At 44.1% G+C, this 19,548-nt stretch overlaps 1 protein-coding gene across 3 annotated transcripts; it reads left to right on the top strand.

The window, feature by feature from the left end:
* Positions 1-62: 62 nt before the first annotated feature.
* On the top strand, positions 63-18,050 carry lrfn5b (leucine rich repeat and fibronectin type III domain containing 5b). Of its 3 annotated transcripts, XM_026143154.1 has the most exons (8): positions 63-496; positions 620-718; positions 2,822-3,071; positions 10,025-10,940; positions 11,717-11,891; positions 14,956-15,289; positions 16,245-16,545; positions 16,673-18,050. In XM_026143154.1, coding segments are annotated over exons 3-8 (2,418 nt in total). In that variant the 5' UTR covers positions 63-496; positions 620-718; positions 2,822-3,069; the 3' UTR covers positions 17,363-18,050. The 3 variants fall into 3 exon arrangements, with proteins under 3 accessions (XP_025998939.1, XP_025998940.1, XP_025998941.1); XM_026143155.1 differs by lacking the exon at positions 620-718; XM_026143156.1 differs by lacking the exons at positions 63-496; positions 620-718; positions 2,822-3,071 and adding an exon at positions 3,114-4,820.
* Positions 18,051-19,548: the final 1,498 nt, after the last annotated feature.

Raw genomic sequence — 19,548 nt, 5'->3', positions numbered from 1 at the left:
CCTGGTGTGGATGTGAACGAGGAGAACCAATGCGGATAATGTGTGGATCAACGAAAACTGCGCACGCAACCATTCGTTGATTCCTTTCAGTGTGGGCGGGATATACTTAACTTAAAAGCCAATCGTTCTGCGCGGTATACCAGCCACCCTAAATGACGAGACACTGATTGGCTGTGGCGAGGAAAACAAAGCCATAGCAGTTGAGTCGTCGGTGACACTTGATTGATCCTGGAAAAAAAAGGATAAGGAAAAAACTGTTTTCAAACTTCTGTGTTAAAGATGTCCCTTGCCGTAAATACAAGGCCCGGTACTTTCTTAGGACAAAATAAAAATAAAAGTGATTTTATAAAAACGTTTCGAAGTAAACGCTTATTAACGCCTAATGCCAGGTAACAGTTTCCATGGCAACATGCTTAAAGGCAACATGGAGTTCCTACAGTGGGATTGTCATGATGTTGCGAGATGGATTGAGTCTTTAGGATTTCCACAATATAAAGTAAGTTAAACCTGACCTGACCTTAGGTGACAACATTGACAAGGTGAAAAAAGAAGCTAGTTAGCCTCCATTGAATCAGTTCACTCCTTAAACTTCTCACTTTATTACGTCTTTCTGTCGCAGGCATGTTTCACGGACAACCTCATAAGTGGAAGAAAGCTTATTTACGTGAATTGCATCTACTTGCCAAGACTGGGAGTCACAGATTTTAAACACATGCAGGTATTAAAAAGAGGCATTAGTTCTAGTTGTTGGCTAGAACTTGCCAAGTAAGTAATATGAGATGCTAAATAAGCAACACCATTTTTATCACCTTGCCCTATTTATATATAAAAAATTTGATGTATGGCTTAATAGAGTCAGGTTATGCATTTAAAAACACAAAGGGTTGGTGACACATCACTTAAAGGGGATCTGTCATGCTAAGTTAACGCTCCATAATTTTATTGTTAGATACTTCGAAAGCATTCGCGGATTACGCAAATTCGTATTTATCTTATACTGCGTATTAGTACAGTCTTTAAGGTCACCCTCTCTCTGAAACAGCCATCTTTCTTCTGAATGGCTGGCACTTGTAAACAAATGGTATGAGCAGCAGGTGGGTAGGGCTGCCTAGCTCGGAAGCCAGATCTGTTTGCCTAAGACTTAAATTTCAGTTTTCTGTTGTCCTATTCTGGTAATCCCATGGGAATTGTAGCCTCAGTTTACTGGTCCTAGCTGACAGGAGTGGCACCTGGTGCGGTCTTCTGCTGCTGTAACCAGTCTACTTCAAGGTTCAACATGGTGTGCATTTAGAGATGCTCTTCTGCAGCCTATTGTAATGAGTTTGGTATTACTGTTACCTTCATAGCTTCATAGTAGCCTGGCCCTTCTCCTCTGACCTCTTATATCAGCAAAACATTTTCGTCCATATTTTCTCTTTTTTGAACCATTCTCTGGTTGTCCAGGAAAAAACCCATTAGATCAGCAGTTTCTGAAAAAGTTAGACCAACCTCTTCTGGCACCAACAACTTCTGCAGGTCATCTTTACCATGTCTATATGCCTAAAATGCATTAAATTGCTGCCACTTAATTGGCTGATTGATTGAGTGTAGATAGTATCAAAGATTGAGACAGCTTCTGAGTCTAAAAAGTGAACTATTTAATGCAATTAATCTTATATATTTTAATGACCAGCTAATGACCAGTAAAAGGGGGCAGCTTCAAAAAAGGTTTTAGTTGTCTAGAAGTCTATGGGAAAATAGAATGTAGCAGTTCTTTCCTGATGAGTTTTAGGACGCAGTCCCTTGTTTCGGATCATTTTGAATAAACCATGACATCTAGTTTGTAAAAAAGATTCTGTGTAAAAGTAAGAAAGGAGGATTTTCGAGGAAGTTGCCTGACAAATTGTCAGTGATAAATTGGTTTCTCAGTCAAACAAATCCCTCTCCAGTCACAGCTGGCTTCAAAACACCAACATGATGAGGCTGAAAATGTTCTAGTTGACATCACAGTGACTGCATCCATCTTTCCTATCATCTAAGGCCTCGGATGGCCATACTGAGAACATCCTGTCCCACTGCCATTGTACAGAGCCAAGAGCAGAAAAAGTCTAGAGCACTCTAAAGGTTCATAGGGATTACTCATACATATATTATCCCCTTTATAAAGGTCAAAACATGGGTAAAGGTGTAATTGATCCCCCTTAAGATATGGTGGGAGGTTATAAAGGCGTTATATCTTTCTTTGACGATATAACACATAAAAAGCCAGAAAACAGTGTTAAAAATAACTGTTATAACCACCTTCAGTTGTGTTAGATGTCTCTGCAGTATGCACTACTACAAGTTGACTGGAAGCACCACAAAATAACAGCACATGTTTGGCTTTCTTTCTTTTTTTTCCCTGGAGCAGCACGACATCCAATTAAAGCGTGTGTTGTAAACATCACTGCCAGAAAACACACTCAGATCAGCTCTATCCAATATAGGCTGTTTACAGTTACAGTGACTGTTTTTTCTAATCTGTATTTCTGGGGTCATAACTAAATTGGCTAAATGTGCCATTCAACTCTGCTAAACTCCCAGGAAGCATAAACTGTGGTATGAGTGGTATGGAGAAAAACAGTCTCAGCAAAGAAGCGTGTACACGCTGTTAAGTCATAATTATTTTTTGGTTTAACCTGTAAGTCATTTGATACATCAGTTTTTATTAGTGTAACCCTGTAACCTTTCTCCCTGTTATACAAGATTCTCCTCTCCCTCTCAGTGGGACGACTTTATTAAATAAGGTTAGATAATGTAAACATTAAGCGTGCTTTCTTAAATCCCGCTGTGTACCCCGCAGGTCATCTCTGCATGCGTGCGTGAGCTGCTGGGGATCACAGAGACCCTGTGGAGTCGCAGCATCACTGACCCTCCACGGGACACCGTGAGCCTGTTTTTGGAGAAAAAGAGCCGGAGCGGCGAGCGAGCAGACAGCCTCACATACCAGCGGTTCCTGAGGGACATGCACCGGTGAAAGAAAGAAAGAAAAGCAAAGCAGGAAAGTCTGAATCACAACAGTAAAGGAACGCATCACAAAAAGCCTAAGACATGTCAGTGTCATTTCATATCACCAACTGTGAGCTCATGATGCAAGCTTGACATTAACACTTCCCACCAGCAAAATGCTAACATGTTCTTGATGTGGCTGGTTTAAAAAAAAAAAATCATGCTCACAAGGATGCATTGATTCTGCAAATCTTTTGAGACAATAAAGTCATAGTGTGACATGTTTTCATACATGTACAGTTCGTGCACAAAAAGCTCATGCCCTTCCAGTTCTGGATAACAGTGAATGCTTAAACCACTTAGGCTATTCATATTGATCTCAAGTGGGTGTGTTGTAACTGGATGGAGTTATTGATCTAGAGTAGAGATCCTCAGGGTAATTCTTTTGGATGACAACAAACACCTATTTCAAAGTGCTGTAAGGCCCTGGGGTGGTATAGGTCATTGTTGTTACAGGAGCAAAAAAAACAACAAAAAAACCCAGCAAGTCCAAGAAAACTACAGTGCTGCTGCACTTGAATACACTTGTGCACATATAGGCTACTTTGCCAACTTGCACAAAAGGCCATAGGATCATTGCATCAGATAGGGATGGGTCCAGCGCCAAGCAGACCCACGGGGGAGCCGGGCCTTTCTCTTTCAGCCAACTCAACACTTTCTTGCCAATAATCTATGTAATACATGCAGCATTGTTCAGCTATAGCCTATTTTTGGCGTTCACCCACTAGAAGCACCTGCAGCAGCAGAGGTTTGATCCAAGAGAATGGATGGATTTTTCAATACCAGTCTTGCTTAAGCCTACGGGCTGCTTGTTGTTGCCTGGCTTTCTTAGCCTTCATGTCCTGCATGTCTGAATCTGCATCAGCATCTCAGCCCCATATTTTTTTTCTTCTTCATTTAATCAAATTGAATTCTTAGAGAATATCATAAGCTCAATCTACTCAACGTTCGTGCAGCAGAGTTCAGTCTCCATGAATAAATGATGATGCCTGCCTGTGAGATAGGCTGGGAGGCACTGCATCTGTCTGTGCACACAAATGGTCTCTGTGCAGCTCAGAGCGCACCGATTACCATTCCGAGCACAACACCTCTGGTCAGAAATGGAGCCGGGTCGGTGGTTGACAGTAGTCCGGGGGCAGTAAGGAGGGGAAGGGGAAGGGGAGGGGATATATTACGGCAGCAACCCTTCAGTCAATCTGGATTAACTCACACTGAACCCTGCGTCGCCAGCGAAAGCCCGTGAAAGCGATACGAACATCTGGCCGGATTGAGCACAGTAGCGGCAGCAGCAGCGGAAGCAGCAGTCGCTCACAGCGCTGCTGTAGATGTTAAAGCTGCCCGTCGCTACAAAGCTACAGAGGCGTTTTCTCTTCTGGAGCTGCATCCAGGCGGATGCGCAGTAGAGACGATCCCTATACAGCTGCAGCTTCAGAGCCACGCCGGGACCCTTCAGCTTGTGTGTGGTTTTTTTTTCCTGTTTGTTTGGGGGGTTGCCTGTTGTCTAGTCCTTTTTTTCGATAGGGGGAATTAGAGTAACATTTTACCGCTCACACAGGATCGCAAAGGAGCCGTCCTTTATCTGCTGGTTATGGATTTCTTGAAGGGCATCGCTGGTTTCGCAGGCCGTCACATGCTGTAGGAACCAAGACGCGTGTTTCGGGACACCTGAATTATCTCCAGGCAGCACATTTCTTTTTTAAGGCAAGCCACTCTCGGTATGCCGCCAGCCCCCTTGGGAGGAAATAAGCTCAAACCCACCCTCCTGTGACTTGGCTCCATGTTTCAGCTACAAGGTAAAATAATAAAAAAAAAATCAGTATTTTACAGGCTGCCTTTGGTGTGAATTGGAGCGTGTGAACTCTTTTGCGGAGTCTGTCTTTCAAGAAGCGAAATATTGACTTGAAGTAGTTCTCTTAGGACCCGTCTGAATGCGCTCAGATTTTCCCTTGTGACATGGGTTGTGGCTGTAACCCCACCAGCCCAGGACCTGTACCGCAAGGTCAAAAAAAATCTCACACGCCAAGGAACATTTTTTTTTAAATTTATTTTTAGTATCCATTTGTATGTGTTTGGTGCTGCTTTTTTCCTCCCCCCTGATATAGGTGAAACTGAGAATAATGGCCGTGGTGGCTGTGATTCATGTGCAGGAAAAGGCTGATTTATTGCATGTGTTTTGTGTTTTCTTGTGTGTTTTAGAGAGATTTGTCTCTGGTGTGTTCTGGTCAAACCCATAACTGATATGCAAATTCCTCATCAGTAATTAAGCTGTGATGAAGTCTAAATGAGCCTAAACTGATAACAGGATTGTAAGTCTGTGGGATGAGGAGGAGGTGGTATGGGGGAAATGGTCCTAGTGATTTTTTTTTTTTTTTATAAAGGATGAGGTATAATGGTCCTGTCTGAGGAGTGTTAGTTATCACGTATCTTATTATTCATGAGTGCCCGAGGCATGATTGTAACTGCTACACCAGTGAAACAAGGCCCACGCCTCATTTTGCTGCTTCTATTTGCTCTCTGTGCTCTGTGAATGCACTCAAATGTTGGTGCTTATGTGCTGCTTCCTTTCACTGACGGAGGAGGAGTGATGTGTGGCTCCTCAGCACCCGGGCTTTTCTGCAGACCAGCTCCACACTCGCTGACCCAAATTTGTCTCCCCACAAATTAGGTTTTGTGTAGCTTTTTTCCCCCACTGGAGAAGTGCTTGCATCCAGATCTGAAACTGAGATATGGCTCACACAAACTTGCACACCTGCTTCACACGTGTAGTATGTGACAGATGCCTTATGGTTACACAACTTAATAAGGTAAAGGAGATTTATGCATTATTAAGCTTTTTTTTTTTAAAAAGACAATTTGGCTAGTGCTGCTACATGAGGTAGAAATCCAGTATCCTGGGGGTCTTTGAAAGAAGGAAAATGAGTCAGAAGGTGCGGAGATCTCATTATGGCTGATGGCTGCCCCCCTTCCCCTCACACACATGTAAATGATAACATGAGGGAGTCGTGCTGTCACCAATAGAAGTGTTTTTGCACTTCCTTTACCCGAAATTCACTTTGGAACTGACAGATGTGAGTATCTGCACACCTGCTGGTATGTATCATGCAGAATATTCAACTTAAGGAGGCCACATTGATATTCAGACTTAGTGTTTGAGGATTCTGTGTTCCCTTTCTACCAGAAGACAATCCCAGGTCATAAGCCCATCACTTCAGGGCACGTCGCAACGGTGCAAGAATTAAGATCACAAATCGGTGATCAGAATTTAAAATCTGTCACCTGCTTCAGTGAAATGCTCAAAGAAGAATATGCAAAGTGCTTATACGCCCCCGGTCACGAGGTGTCTAGTGTATCAAGGTGAATTTCTTGTGATGAAGGGGGAAAAATTACAAGAAGGCGATGTAAATGCTGATGAACTGCACTTCTGTTGATGCAGCTGGGTCTGCTTAGTATGCCGTCCGTCTGGCACGCATGTGGATGGGTAGACATGCACTCACGGGCTGAGAAATCATTTAATCTGCATCAGATTTCCCCATCAAGTCATTTTGGCTTTTATTACGTGCAAGACTGGGAAAAAAAATCCAATTCAATCCAGAATTAGCTGAGTGCACAATCTCCTCATCAGAAATGCTACAGTGGGTCTGCTCTGGCCTTCGAGCAAAAGAGTTGTCAAGGTCCTTTTCCTTCGGAGAGGACTCTTTGTTCTAAATAATATTAGGTTATCTGAAGAAGAAAAAAAATCAGCCACTGATTACATCTCACCCTAAAACTGACGTTTGCGGTGTTGCCATGGCATCAAGGCTGTCACCCAAAGAGCTATCACGTTCTAACATTTGCAGACTTTGTAAGAAGAAAAAAGAAAAACGAAAGGAAGCCAGGGTGTCACAGCACATGGCCACATTCACATGTGTTAGTGAGTTGGATGGTGCTTCACAGCATCGATGTTTGGTCTGCTGCTCTTACCTACACAAGCGTTTACCCGACAACATAGAATTTCTACCAGCTCAGTCAAAATATGATCCACTTCAGCAGATGCTGCGGCTCCATTTGCTCTCATAAAAGCAGGCAGGATGAGGAGCTGTTTCACTGTTTTGTCGATACCGTTTTACCGTCACGTTGCAGCATCAGTTTACCCCCTTGACACAACACAGCTTATATATATATATATATATATATATATATATATATATATATATATATATATATATATATATATATATATATATATATGGCAGTGTAGCAAATGTCCGGCCTCTCCACCCTCCACCACCTCCCACCGGCCAACTCAGGTGAGATGCAAACCGAGATGCCACCGCTGCCGTTGTGCCGACCTGCGTGGAGACGCTGGCAGACTTCATCTCATTATCTTCCCCTCCTCGCAGGGATGCTTTCCCTGATTTCCTGCCCAGACGCGGATTGCAGAGGCTTTCTCACATGAGCTCCAGCATAAGTTAGACCATCTGAAAACATATCCCCCATGACCTCACCGGCCGGATTGGCATGCAGCATGCTGCATAAGGTTTTTCTTGGCCAATGCCACCCCAGGGAGGCTATAGATACCCTCTCCTACTGTTAACTGCTACTGCTGCTGCTGCTGCTGCACATGAATGTGTCTCTGTAGCTGGGGATGAGGAAGGGGGGTTGTTGTGTAGTGATCTGGCTCTATTAGGCACAAATCCCCACCCACTGGTGTGTGTGCTTATGTGTGGGAGTGTGCTGTCAGTCTGTTCTTTTCTCCGAGGGTGAAAAGACCTGCTCGGAGGTAGTAAACGAACACTTGATTGACTAAGAAGGAGAGTATGGTTAATGCATCACTAGATTATCTGTTTTCTTGTTTATTTGTGGCCCTCCCAAGTCGCTCCACTATAATGAACAGGCCGACCTAGTGGATAATGATTTTCTGTGAGGTTTTGGGGGGGAGGTTGACATTTGAAGATGAAGTGTGTGATTGATGAATACATTGATTGATCATCTACTTATTTGTTCATGTACCTGATGAGTGCAACCTGTTATGCAAATCTCTGTGGAAGACCAGTAATTAAATGCAAATTGAGGGACAGTAAGAGATATTTCCTGGCCCATCTAAGCAGCGAGCGGCTGTCCTTTTGTCCTCACAGAACAAATTTTGTAGAGATTACTGTTGCAACCATTCTCTTCACGTTTGGCTGAGTTTTCAGCCATGAAAAAAAAAATAGAAAGAAGAAGCCTCATCTCCACAGAGTGAATCAATATCGTGTCTTCAGCGCCATTCGAGTCTGGAAGTAGCAGGTCCTCTCTGCCTCATTGCACAACCAGAGGCCGTACCATTCAGAGTCAGAGCAGAAGGTGGTTGGCACACCAACGTGAACACACTTAGGCAGGCTGTCCTCTCACGCTTTGTGCGCGCACATAAAAAGTCGATAGTTTGCACGCATACTTGGAAAGCACTACACACGGCTTTGCAGCACTGCTTCACGGTGAAGTCATCTGCTCTCTTTAAAGAGAGTCATGACAACATTAAATAATGATCCCACGGTCCATTTCTCGCCAGCTCAGATCGGTGCACCGCGGCTCCCCGCACACATCTTGTGGGATTTGGTAACGTTGTCCCGTGTAAAAATGGGTCAGAAAAAGACATTTATTCTCCGCTGCTTCATCAGCAGCGTTCATGAAAATGTCATACCCAGCGTGCTCTCTCTCTCTCTCTGTCTCCAACAATATCATTCCTCCCCTTCCTATTATGGCCCATTTTAAAAGGAATGGTTCCTGCCTCCTCGTTAGGGCTGTAATACGTTTTACCCAGCTGTCAGCGAATGGCACCGCATGCCCTCGCATGGCAGGGTATCACACCTGTCCTGTCTGCTGTTTTCTTTACTCTATGATATTTTCTTCATTCTCACTCTATCAAGGTTATTACACCGGGAGTTGTGTGTCACCGCTCCAGTGCAACAGAATCTTTTGAAACATGAAGGCACTCAGTTGACAGGCCTCTCTGCTAAGGCTGGATTTTTTTTAACTGTTTTTTTTTCTTCTGCACACTCTTAGAGTCCCAACACGGACAATAGAGGCATTACCGGCAAACCACAGGAAGCTGTAATCATAAATCAGCCGTTCTCGTCTGTATTTAAAGGTCGGCCTTTGGATTTTCACCCAGGTTGTGGGATTGGATCTCCTGTTCTCTGTGTTTGATTTGATTGGTGTCCTTTTCTGTGTGCTGTAATTGGACACCCAGAGGGCTGAATATTGCATGTTCAACCAAAAAAAGGAGAAAGAAAAAGAGTAAATATAATCTCGACTTCTGTCACTCTTGCTCTGGTACATCTGATCTCCAAAGTCTTACTTTTATGAGATGCTATATCCCTGACAATGTCTCAGGATGCATCAAATGGATCCCTCCTTATTCCCCCCACATCTCAGCTGTGTCATAAGTAAGAGCAGCATCAGGGAGAGAAGAGAGAAAATCAATAACAAGGCATAGCACATCTTCGCTGAGGCACAGGGCCCAATCATCCCTTCCTATTGGCGATATGATCCTGGGAGATATCAGGATAATTCTGATGAGACCCTGGACTGCCAGTCTAGACTTTCATCCTTCTGTACACAAACATAAAAGGACTGGCATGATCATATATTTAAAAAAGTATGATCAGAGGAGTAGGGGCTTAGAAGGAGAGCTGTCACAAAAACCTTACAAGACTACCAGGGATGTTTCACTCTCAAGTCGGCAGGTGACTAATTAGTTTCATGTCTAATGGTGCAGCATTTATTGTTTGTTCAGGCATCGATTTGCTTAGCTTCTTGCTCAGACTTTGCGCTATAAAAACGAGAGCTGTGAGCTGACAGTAATAGTGTTTGCAGCCTAGTGGAAAATCTTTAACTTTGCAGAGCAGAATTGCCCATTTTTCTTTCCTTTTTTAAATGTGACTTTGCCCAGCTTGAATTATAGATCTCAGGGTTTGCACTTGTTGCCATTTTCACAAACAGCTTGATCATCTCTGTCTCTCATTCGTTTATTTTTTAGGCGCATCAACCTGATGACAAGCCAAATGGAGTCTCTCCTGGTGTATCTGATCATCCTCGGTGTGGCTGTGAAGGCCCACAAAGTTCAAATCTGTCCCAAACGCTGCGTCTGCCAGGTGCTTAACCCTAATTTGGCCACACTGTGTGACAAAAAGGGGCTTCTGTTTGTGCCCCCTAACATTGACAGGCACACGGTGGAGATGCGTCTTGGGGATAACTTTGTAACCAGCATCAAACGCAAAGACTTTGCAAACATGACCAAGCTGGTGGATCTGACTCTGTCTCGGAACACTATTGGCTCCATCGCGCCTCACGCGTTCAGAGATCTGGAGAACCTACGAGCTCTTCACCTCGACAGCAACCGGCTTACCCGCATCAACAACGACACCTTCAGCGGCATGTCCAAGCTGCACCACCTCATCCTCAACAACAACCAGCTCACCCACATCCAAAGCGGGGCTTTTAATGACCTGACAGCACTGGAGGAGCTGGACCTGTCTTACAACAACTTGGAAAGCGCCCCCTGGGTGGCCATTCAGAGGATGCCCAATCTCCATACGCTCAATTTGGATCACAACATGCTCAGCTACATCCCAGAGGGCACCTTCTCTGGGTTGCAGAAGCTTAAGCGATTGGATGTGACCTCCAACAAGCTCCAGAAGCTTCCTCCTGATCCTATTTTCCAGAGAGCTGGGGTCCTGGCAACATCTGGGAAAATGGGGCCTACATCGTTCGCACTGAGCTTTGGGGGCAACCCACTGAGGTGTAACTGTGAGCTTCTTTGGCTGCGGAGGTTGCAGAGGGAGGATGATCTGGAGACCTGTGCTTCACCGCAACACCTCGCCGGACGCTATTTCTGGACTGTTTCGGAAGAGGAGTTCCTGTGCGAGCCTCCTCTCATCACCAGGTACTCTCAGGTACGTCTTCGAGTTAAGCTGTGGACCGTTAAGACGCAATATTCTGTACTGCTTCACTCTGAGCCACACATCGGATTTTGCCTTAGTTAATCCAAGGTTGCACTATTTGCTGCCTTTGACTGTCACACCAAATATTAGCTTTGTGATTCAGAGAACTCTTACAAGAGTTGTGGGACTCATCTGGGCCACTCAGCTCGCAAATCATAAAAAATAAAGTGCTTGAAAATTGAAATCAAACTGCAGCACCTGATGGTGTTTTTAGAGGAGTTCTTTGGTCAGATTTTCAGTTTTAATAAAGCTATTTGCAGTTTAGCGATGGAACCGCAGTGCAGCTCTCAATACACAGTGGAAGCTCGGACTGATTCTATCCTTGCATCCAAACAAAATTATCTGATCAAATCCTTGCCAAAGAACTACAGATATATCATCTCATTTACATTCAGCAGACCTATTTTGCATAATTGCAGAGAAAATGAACTTATATTTGGACTCAAGCGTATGAACTGCGATGTACTGTCTCATTGATGATCTTCCCGTTATAATAATGCTAATTCAGTAACGTGACAATGATCAATTGCTGATTACATTCACAGGGAATGAGATTGTGAAACGCAACATCATCAGTAACGGCATTAATAATAATATCTAAGCCACACCGTGCAGCACAAAAGTACTTCTGTGTGTAATTTGTGTTTTTCAGTTTTGATCAGGGTCTTTATCTAATTGGTGTTAAAAGAAGCTCTCGCTCTGATTGCCTGTTCCTCCCTTTGCCTCAGGAGCTGCGAGCTTTGGAGGGTCAGAGTGTGACTCTGCGCTGCAAGGCTAGGGGCGACCCTGACCCCATTATCCACTGGATTGCACCTGATGGACGCCTTATGTCCAACTCCTCCAGGGCTGTAGTCCACACCGACGGCACGCTGGACATCCTAATCAGCACTGTCAAGGACTCCGGTCTGTTTACACTGCACTGACTGGGCTTTTATGTTGTTGACGGAGCGGAATTAGTTGTTTGCTTGCACATAAGCATGGAAGGCTGTAGTATTTACCTACACCGGGTGATAAAGTTTTGAGTGTGGAGACGTGCCTGTGTGCTTATTCGTGGCAAAGTTCCTGTCATATGCATCTGTTTGCAAAGAAATGTGTTTTGACACTTTTACTTGTTAACAATTAACATTTTAGATACCTGAAATTTTCCAGAAACAGTGTCTAACATCTTGAAACACATTCGTATTCACTATCGCCAGCAGCCGAAGCTAAAGGTCCTTTTTAAGCTCCTTGTGCCGGTGTAAGTACTGTTTCTGCTTAAGCTTTGAAGGAAGTTGGAGTGACGGGACGTGCTGTGTGACTAGTCTAGATGTAAGTGTTGACTGATCAAACACACAAGCAAAACTATCAAAAGCTACTGCCATTATAAGCTCCAGCTGGTGAAACATTTGGCAGGAAACACAGACCTCCCCATGCTAGCCTTTAAAATGGCACGAAAGCTCAGAGAGGTGAACTGATAGTGGACTCCAGGCTGTATTGAGCTTATGTGCAACACAAGCTACATGATGTGATTTGGACTCATCAAAGCGAAATGTTAAAAAATCTTCACTAGCAATGTTCATCAGTTTGATACGAGGTGTCGACCACAGTGAAGCTATGTGGACAGAACGTGCAGAGACCGAAACAGGATTAGAAAGAAAAATAAAAGACCACAGCAAGAGGTGATGCTGTATTACCATCCGCTGGCTGACTATTACATCATTTTAGAGTTTCTGTTAGTGCTGCTTAGGTAAAAAACTTGGAATTTGATATCTAGTTGCTCAGGACTTCCACAGTGGGTACTTATCCCGAGGTAGTCCTTAGAACTGTCCTGATTCAAAGCAGAAGCTTTTCAAGTACAACACTAGAAAGATTAGATATTTTGTATTAATTAGTCCATAAGTGCTGGAAGGCTGAGCTTGTTTTCCTTTGGAGAGAGCTAGGTGATGTTTTTCCAATGTTTCCAGTCTGAAGCCAGAAGTGACCATAAATAAGAGGGGAGGGGGGTGCTAAGTAAAAGCTACTGTTGAAAGAACAGACTGGATGGGTGTTTTGCACAGATCGCATATCTGGTAATTAGTGCTAAGTAACATAAAAATGAAATACCAGAATTTGACTCGCAGAGCACAGACTTCTTGGATGATCTGTTAGTCCAATTAGGCACACAGAAAGCACTTTTATTTGTCAGATATTTGCATTAAGAGTGCAGTGAAAAGCACCAACACCATAAACATCAAGTCTGGTCCAGTTCACTCATTTAAATTGTTTACGGTGAAGCCTCGTAGAGAGCTACTGGCTATATCCGCCTGTCTTGGCAACCATCTGTCTGCACAGAATGACCCCTAAAAATGCACAATTTGAAAACTGCACAGTTGTCATGAATGGGGAAATCAGCTAGAAGGACTGAAACTGTTTTTGTAACCTTTGGGGTTTTTTTTAAATTCAATTTATTTGATGTGTTTTTGCTGGAAATAGTCGCATTTCAGCATGGGAGTTTATCACTGACTAGCCTTTTGGAGTCAGCCTCAGGGGACCATTTGAAAAACTGCAGTTTTTGCCTTGTATCCAAAGAAATTTTCACACAAAGTCAGTAAAAACAAATGTAGTCAAGCATAAATTTGTACAGGATGGAAAGAACGGACAAAAAAGCAGGTGAAAAATATCCCACTACCTCCATTTCAGTTCATTTCAGTTTATTCTGGTGTTATAATTCACATCAGCAGAGCCGGAGGATCCTCTAAGGTCAGAGTAATGTATAATTCAGAAACACAGAGAGTATGCATGGCTCTGTGCTTTGTTTGTAACCACTCTGATTTGTCTGCACAACCGTTACACCAAGCAGACGAGGAAGTTGTACAATGATCACAGTGCACAAGAGAATATACAGTACTGTGCAAATGTCTTGAGCCACTCCTCATTTCTTTATATTTGGTTAGGAAAATTGGAAACAGGTGCAGTGACTTAGTGAAGCAAGTGTAATTATATATGGAAATACAGACTATGAGGAACAAATAGAGTTTTTACAATTGTAACAAAGTTGAAAGCCAATGTTTGATATGGTCACCTTTATTCTTCAACACAGCCTGAACTCTCTTAGGCGACTTCTTGTCATTTCTTCAAGTAGTCTTCATGAATAGTTCTCTGGGCTTCTTGAAGGACATTCAAAGCTCTTCTTTGGATGTTTTTCCCTTTTATTCTGTTCTCTGTCAAGATTATCTCACACTGCTTCAGTAATGTTGAGGTCCTTGCTCCAGAGAGGTCAATCCATGACTGATAGTGTTCTATTGTGTGTATTTTTCTGTTTAGCTATGCTTTTACTGCACCGGCTCATGTATTGCATGATGGATCAAAATGTTAGGGTACCTTTCTGCATTTATATATCCACACATGTTTAGAAGATCCACAAAAGTGGCTAAATGCAGAGCCTCCACCATGTTTTAGAGATGTTTTATAGATGGCTGTAGACGGTTACTGTTGTACTTCTCTCCTGACCTCCTCTATATTGTCAAAAATTTGAGCCAAATTTTTCAAATTTGGATTTGGCACTCCATAAGACCTGTTGCCACTGACTTTCAGTCCGGTTCTTGTGTAATTTGGCATACCTCAGACTTTTCTCCCTGTTTCCCTTCCTTAAGAAGGGCTTATTGACAGTCACATTTCCACTGAAGTGTATCAGAAATGGCTTGGACAGTAAATGGATTAGCTGAACATCCAGATGCATCTAACAGGTCTTTGCTGATTTTTTTTCCTGTTATTTCTTAAGGTTATGACTTTCAGAAACTGTTCATCTTCTGTAGATGTTGTTGTTGCACAAATAAGTATCATCTTTGGCATTTTCTGATAGATTCAACGGAAGAAATTGGAACTAATAATATATATAATTGGTTCTTTGCCAAGCTCTCTATTACACATTTCTGACCCACAGGGCTTATTTGTACATTGTGATGAATTTAAGGCAGGAGAAAGTTAATCTGTTTGGTTTTTGTTTCAGGTTCCTTTACCTGTGTGGCTTCCAACCCAGCCGGAGAGGCCCACAGTGCAGTAAAGCTGGTCATTACCAAACTCCCTCACATCACCAATAACACAGTCGAGGAGCAGGAGCGTGACCCCGGCTCATCAGATATCGCCACAGTGACCAAGACGGGGGCAGAGGCAGGAGGGGTGCCTCTGGGGAATGCAAAGACGAGCCAGGAGAAGAAAGTAGTAATTGCTGAGGCCACCTCGACCTCAGCTCTGGTCAAGTTCAACTTCCACAGGAGTATTCCTGGAATCCGCATGTTTCAGATCCAATATAATGGGACGTACGATGATTCATTGGTATACAGGTGAGCAGATGTGAAGAAGAAAAAGCTCCTTTTCTTACTGCCCAACAAACTTTAAAGCTGAATCTAAGCATATGTATGCGTTCCACGGCCCTTGTTTTACCTTCACGGTGTTCTTTGAATCTCTAAATCACTTTGGATGTTTAGTCATTAAGAAATGGACCTGGCTGTCAACGCGATTATTTGTGGCGTCTATTAATCCTATCAGGAAGACAGACTAATGCACTGTATCTGACTTCTCATTCTTCGACTCGTAATCTCCCCTTGCTGGAGTGTGTCATTTACGACGTGCAGAAGCTTGATAATGCTTAATCAACAAAATCAAAACAGAATGTCAGCACTAAGCTGAGGACTCATAGGAAGATGAAAGACTAGTCTTCCACAGTTTTTACAAAAAAAGCATCAGAGGCTTCACACATGCCCATCTGAGGAACTGGCGTACACAGGATACTTTCATCTCTGCACCCTTTCACCGCATATTTTGTGCTAATCACTGTGATATGATAGGATCATTTCGCAAGATACCCCACTGCCCCCCACCACCACCCTTTTTTTTCTCCCTAAATGAACTTCAAAGTCAGTAACACATATGGTGTTTCAGCCGCGGCCACAGAATTAAAGAGACATTAAAGAGTTGTGTCCCGTCCTGTAATCTTGATGTTGTGAACAAACGGGGGATCCGCGTGTCCCCAGCTACCGAAGCAACCTTTTATCTGTAATGATGTTTGAGAGAATAAATCAAATGTCACAAAAGATTACGCCTAGACAGATCGTAAATAGCCCCCTGAGAGATAAATGATTGTCATGTCATTTTTATCCCTACAAAACAATAAGGCTGATAATCTGATTTGCTCTGTCTCCTTTCATTCAGCCTTCTCTAATCTAAAGTATGTCGGAACAGTCACAAAGCCTTTTCTTCTTTTTCTTCTTCTTCTTCTTCTTCTTGTTTTTTTTACAGGATGATACCCCCGACCAGTAAGAGCATCTTAGTAAACAACCTGGCGGCTGGTACGCACTACGACTTGTGCGTGTTGGCCATCTATGACGACCAGGTGACCTCGCTGACCGCCACCAGGGTGATTGGTTGCATCCACTTTACCACTGAGCCGCAGTACCTGAGATGCCATTTCATGCAGTCCCAGTTTCTCGGTGGTACCATTGTGGTTATCATCGGAGGGATTATCGTGGCGTCTGTGCTCGCTTTTATCATCTTCCTCATTGTGCGTTATCGGGTGTGTAACCAAGGGGATACAGATAAGGTCAGTGGGCGACGATTCCTTGCATTTTGTTCTTTTAATCCTTATTAGTTCTGTCTGTATTGAAATGTGTGTCTCATAGATTTGCTTTCATTCCTCTCGCTCTTGCCTTCTCCCTGCCTCCTGTCAGGCACTAGAGATGGGGGATATTAGGTCACTGAGCAGTGATGGACAGCTACAGGGCTGTGGGATTCCCAAGTCCCTCTCTAAGCAGGTTCTGCGGCCAGAGAAGAATGACAAGGACTGCCTCCGTGTCGCCCTGCCTGCCCCGGAGCCAGCCAAGCAGCGACCGCCTGTCGTGGTGGCATCCACGAAACCGTCTGTCCCTGACTGCACGGTCTCTACCTCAGCTGGAAGTCACAGCTGGCACCCAGCCTCCCCGGGCACTCCGAGACCCAAGCATTCGACCGCTCCGACAAAACCCTCTGAGGCTCGCCGAGCCGAAGCAGATGTCGAGCTCGACAACATGAACCGGAATAACTCGTCGGATGTGAAAACGGCCCAAGCCATCACTCTCGCTGTACCGGGCCAGCCCACCAAGTTGACTGCCATCCCCAGGGCTCCGCGGCCCCATCAAGTTGCTCGACAATACATGACTGTTCCCGCAGGAGGGGCGAGGGTGAACCGCAGGCACTCGTTCAACGCAGAGTCGTACGCGGAGCGCTGCTACGTGGCCTACCCAAAAACCGGGGCCAGCCTGCGCTCCAAACGCAGCCTGTCAATGAGCGGAGAGCTGCCGCAGCTCGAGAGCACAACAAACATTCGCCGGGCCAGGGACAAGCTCTCGAGGTCTGAGTGGCTTCTGGAGAGCACTTTATGATTTTGAAGTTTTGCTACCTGCGCTCTCTTGGATTGCTGGATTGGATTTGTGGCCCGTGGTGAGCAGACAGGATTTTATGCCATGGGGTTTTTTTTTGTTTTGTTTTTTGTGTTGTTGTTTTGGAGCTTTTGTGCTCTTTGTTGAAGGACCTGTAGGCTTCTCTCGTATATCTGGGAGAAGGCAGGCGACACAGGGTTTACGGGAAAAGTTTCACATTTGTTTTCTACCTTATAACCTATCAAAGTCTTCTTTATAACAGAGTTTGATCAAACTTTGATGAAAGGCACAACAATGTATAAATCAAACTTCATGTACAAAACAAAACATGTTTTAGTTGTGTGAGATACTATATATCTCAGTACAACCGTAAGTGTTCATGTGGTATCGAATGCAGTAACCTGGACAAAACTGTATTATAACAGAAGCATCGCACAGGGGATGGGGTTATTATACTTAACAATCTCATTGCCTGTTACTTAAAGTGATACAATCTCTGTAGACTACACGATTCTTGTCTCCAGCTCTGCAGACAGTGACATGTCTTAATTACTTTGGATGTGGTTTTGGAGAGATTACGAATGTGCTTTACATCCCAGAGGTGTAGGAAAAGAATGTAGTAGACTGACAGCCCTCTATCTTTTCATCCCCACCCAGCCCACCCCCAGACACAGCACAATGCAGCATTTCTTTGTGTGTGTGTGTGTGTGTGTGTGTGTGTGTGTGTGTGTGTGTGTGTGTGTGTGTGTGTGTGTGTGTGGCACAAGTCGACTCAGCCTAATACTGCCCTCCGGTTTGAATCGATACATTTTTATCACGTAATTACACGAAGACTCAACTCTGATAGGATTCCTGTCATGACTGATTTGAGCGACGATTGAGCCAACACCCACAGCGTGACAAGGTGCGGGAAGTAATCTGATGTTACGCGTGGATCCAGGGGAATGATTCATTTTCATGTTTTTGCTTTGTTTGTGTTTTTCCCCCCCTAACTTACTGAAGTGATCGTGTCATGCCGATGACAACCATTGTAAATCAAATGAAATGTAAGAGAAACGGTGACTGGGAGGACGTCTGCTCTTGGTTTTTTGCTGTTGTTTCTGTTTGATGTTTACCAGTATAAATAAACCAGTGATTTAAAAACCAAAAACACCACAAAAATAAAAGGAGGGGCTAGATTCATCTCATTTTCAGCTTCTCTGGTTCATCTTCCCCTGCAATTAGAGCCCTGTTTCCGGACAAAATAATAGCTGAATCCCTTAGTTCTCTTCGAGCTCTGCAACTCAAAGTAGTAGTTGGCTCTGAGCCTTTGTATTTGTTCAAAGAGAGGAGGGAAGCGGATGATGAAAAGAGGCCACGTTTGTCACCCGGGACGCCCCTCGCCTGCGTATCTCCTCAGTCATCTGACAGCAGCGCCGTGCCTGTGCCCTCCGACAGCAGCCTCTGCAAAAAAAAAAGAAAAAAATCCTGCGGCAGGAGAGGTTAAACACAACCTCCGCAGTGGGAACTTGCGCATGACTAATTTCTACAGTTACAGTAACGACTCCGTGATATCAGGACTGACATGAAGTGCATTATCCCCCTTGCAATACGAGCTCTGATTCACGGTGTATTTTGGTGGTTTCATGCTGCCTGATTGATTTTTTTTCTTCATACTTGCTATACATGAATGTGCTGGTGTGCCTCTAATAATAAAGCCTTGCGTAGGGAAAACCTGTTAAGAAAGAGCCGCACGGAGACTGTGTAAGACATAAGTGAACCGCTATCACCCAAACACACTGCATTCAGGCACTGATTTATATATTTTTAAATTATTTCTCGCTCATTACGGGTGATTAAAAATGCTGAGAAGCTTGGCCTGAACCTCGGTTCAGTCTTTGGCGAGAGCCAGAGGTGTGTGTTAATAATAGATGCTTTTCTGGAAAGAGAAAGAGACGGAGAGAAAGGAGGGGAGGCGGTGCAGTGAGGAGAAGATGGAAGGTTTTGTGAAACAAATACGGCGAGGAGGGTTTGGAGGCTGAGAGTCACGGGGGTGACGGTGAAGAAACGGAGAGGAGAGCGAGAGGTGCAGAGAAGAAAGCGAAGCAGCTCGTAGACTGAGAGGGAGACGAGAAAAGAGGAGGAGGAGGAGGAGGAGGAGGAGGGCACGGGGAGCCTGGCGTAAAGGGAGAATGTAGAGCAGAACAGGA

Source organism: Astatotilapia calliptera, chromosome 15 (genome assembly GCF_900246225.1).
Source record: "Astatotilapia calliptera chromosome 15, fAstCal1.2, whole genome shotgun sequence".
In the NCBI taxonomy this organism is placed as follows: Eukaryota; Metazoa; Chordata; class Actinopteri; order Cichliformes; family Cichlidae; genus Astatotilapia; species Astatotilapia calliptera.
This window is presented reverse-complemented; position numbering and strand designations above follow the sequence as displayed.

Excerpts from the sequence above, each read along its gene's own strand:
- lrfn5b (XM_026143155.1), top strand. Across the intron at positions 11,892-14,955 it reads CAGCACTGTCAAGGACTCCG|GTTCCTTTACCTGTGTGGCT; the intron begins GTCTGTTTACAC and ends TTTTTGTTTCAG. Across the intron at positions 16,546-16,672 it reads ACCAAGGGGATACAGATAAG|GCACTAGAGATGGGGGATAT; the intron begins GTCAGTGGGCGA and ends GCCTCCTGTCAG.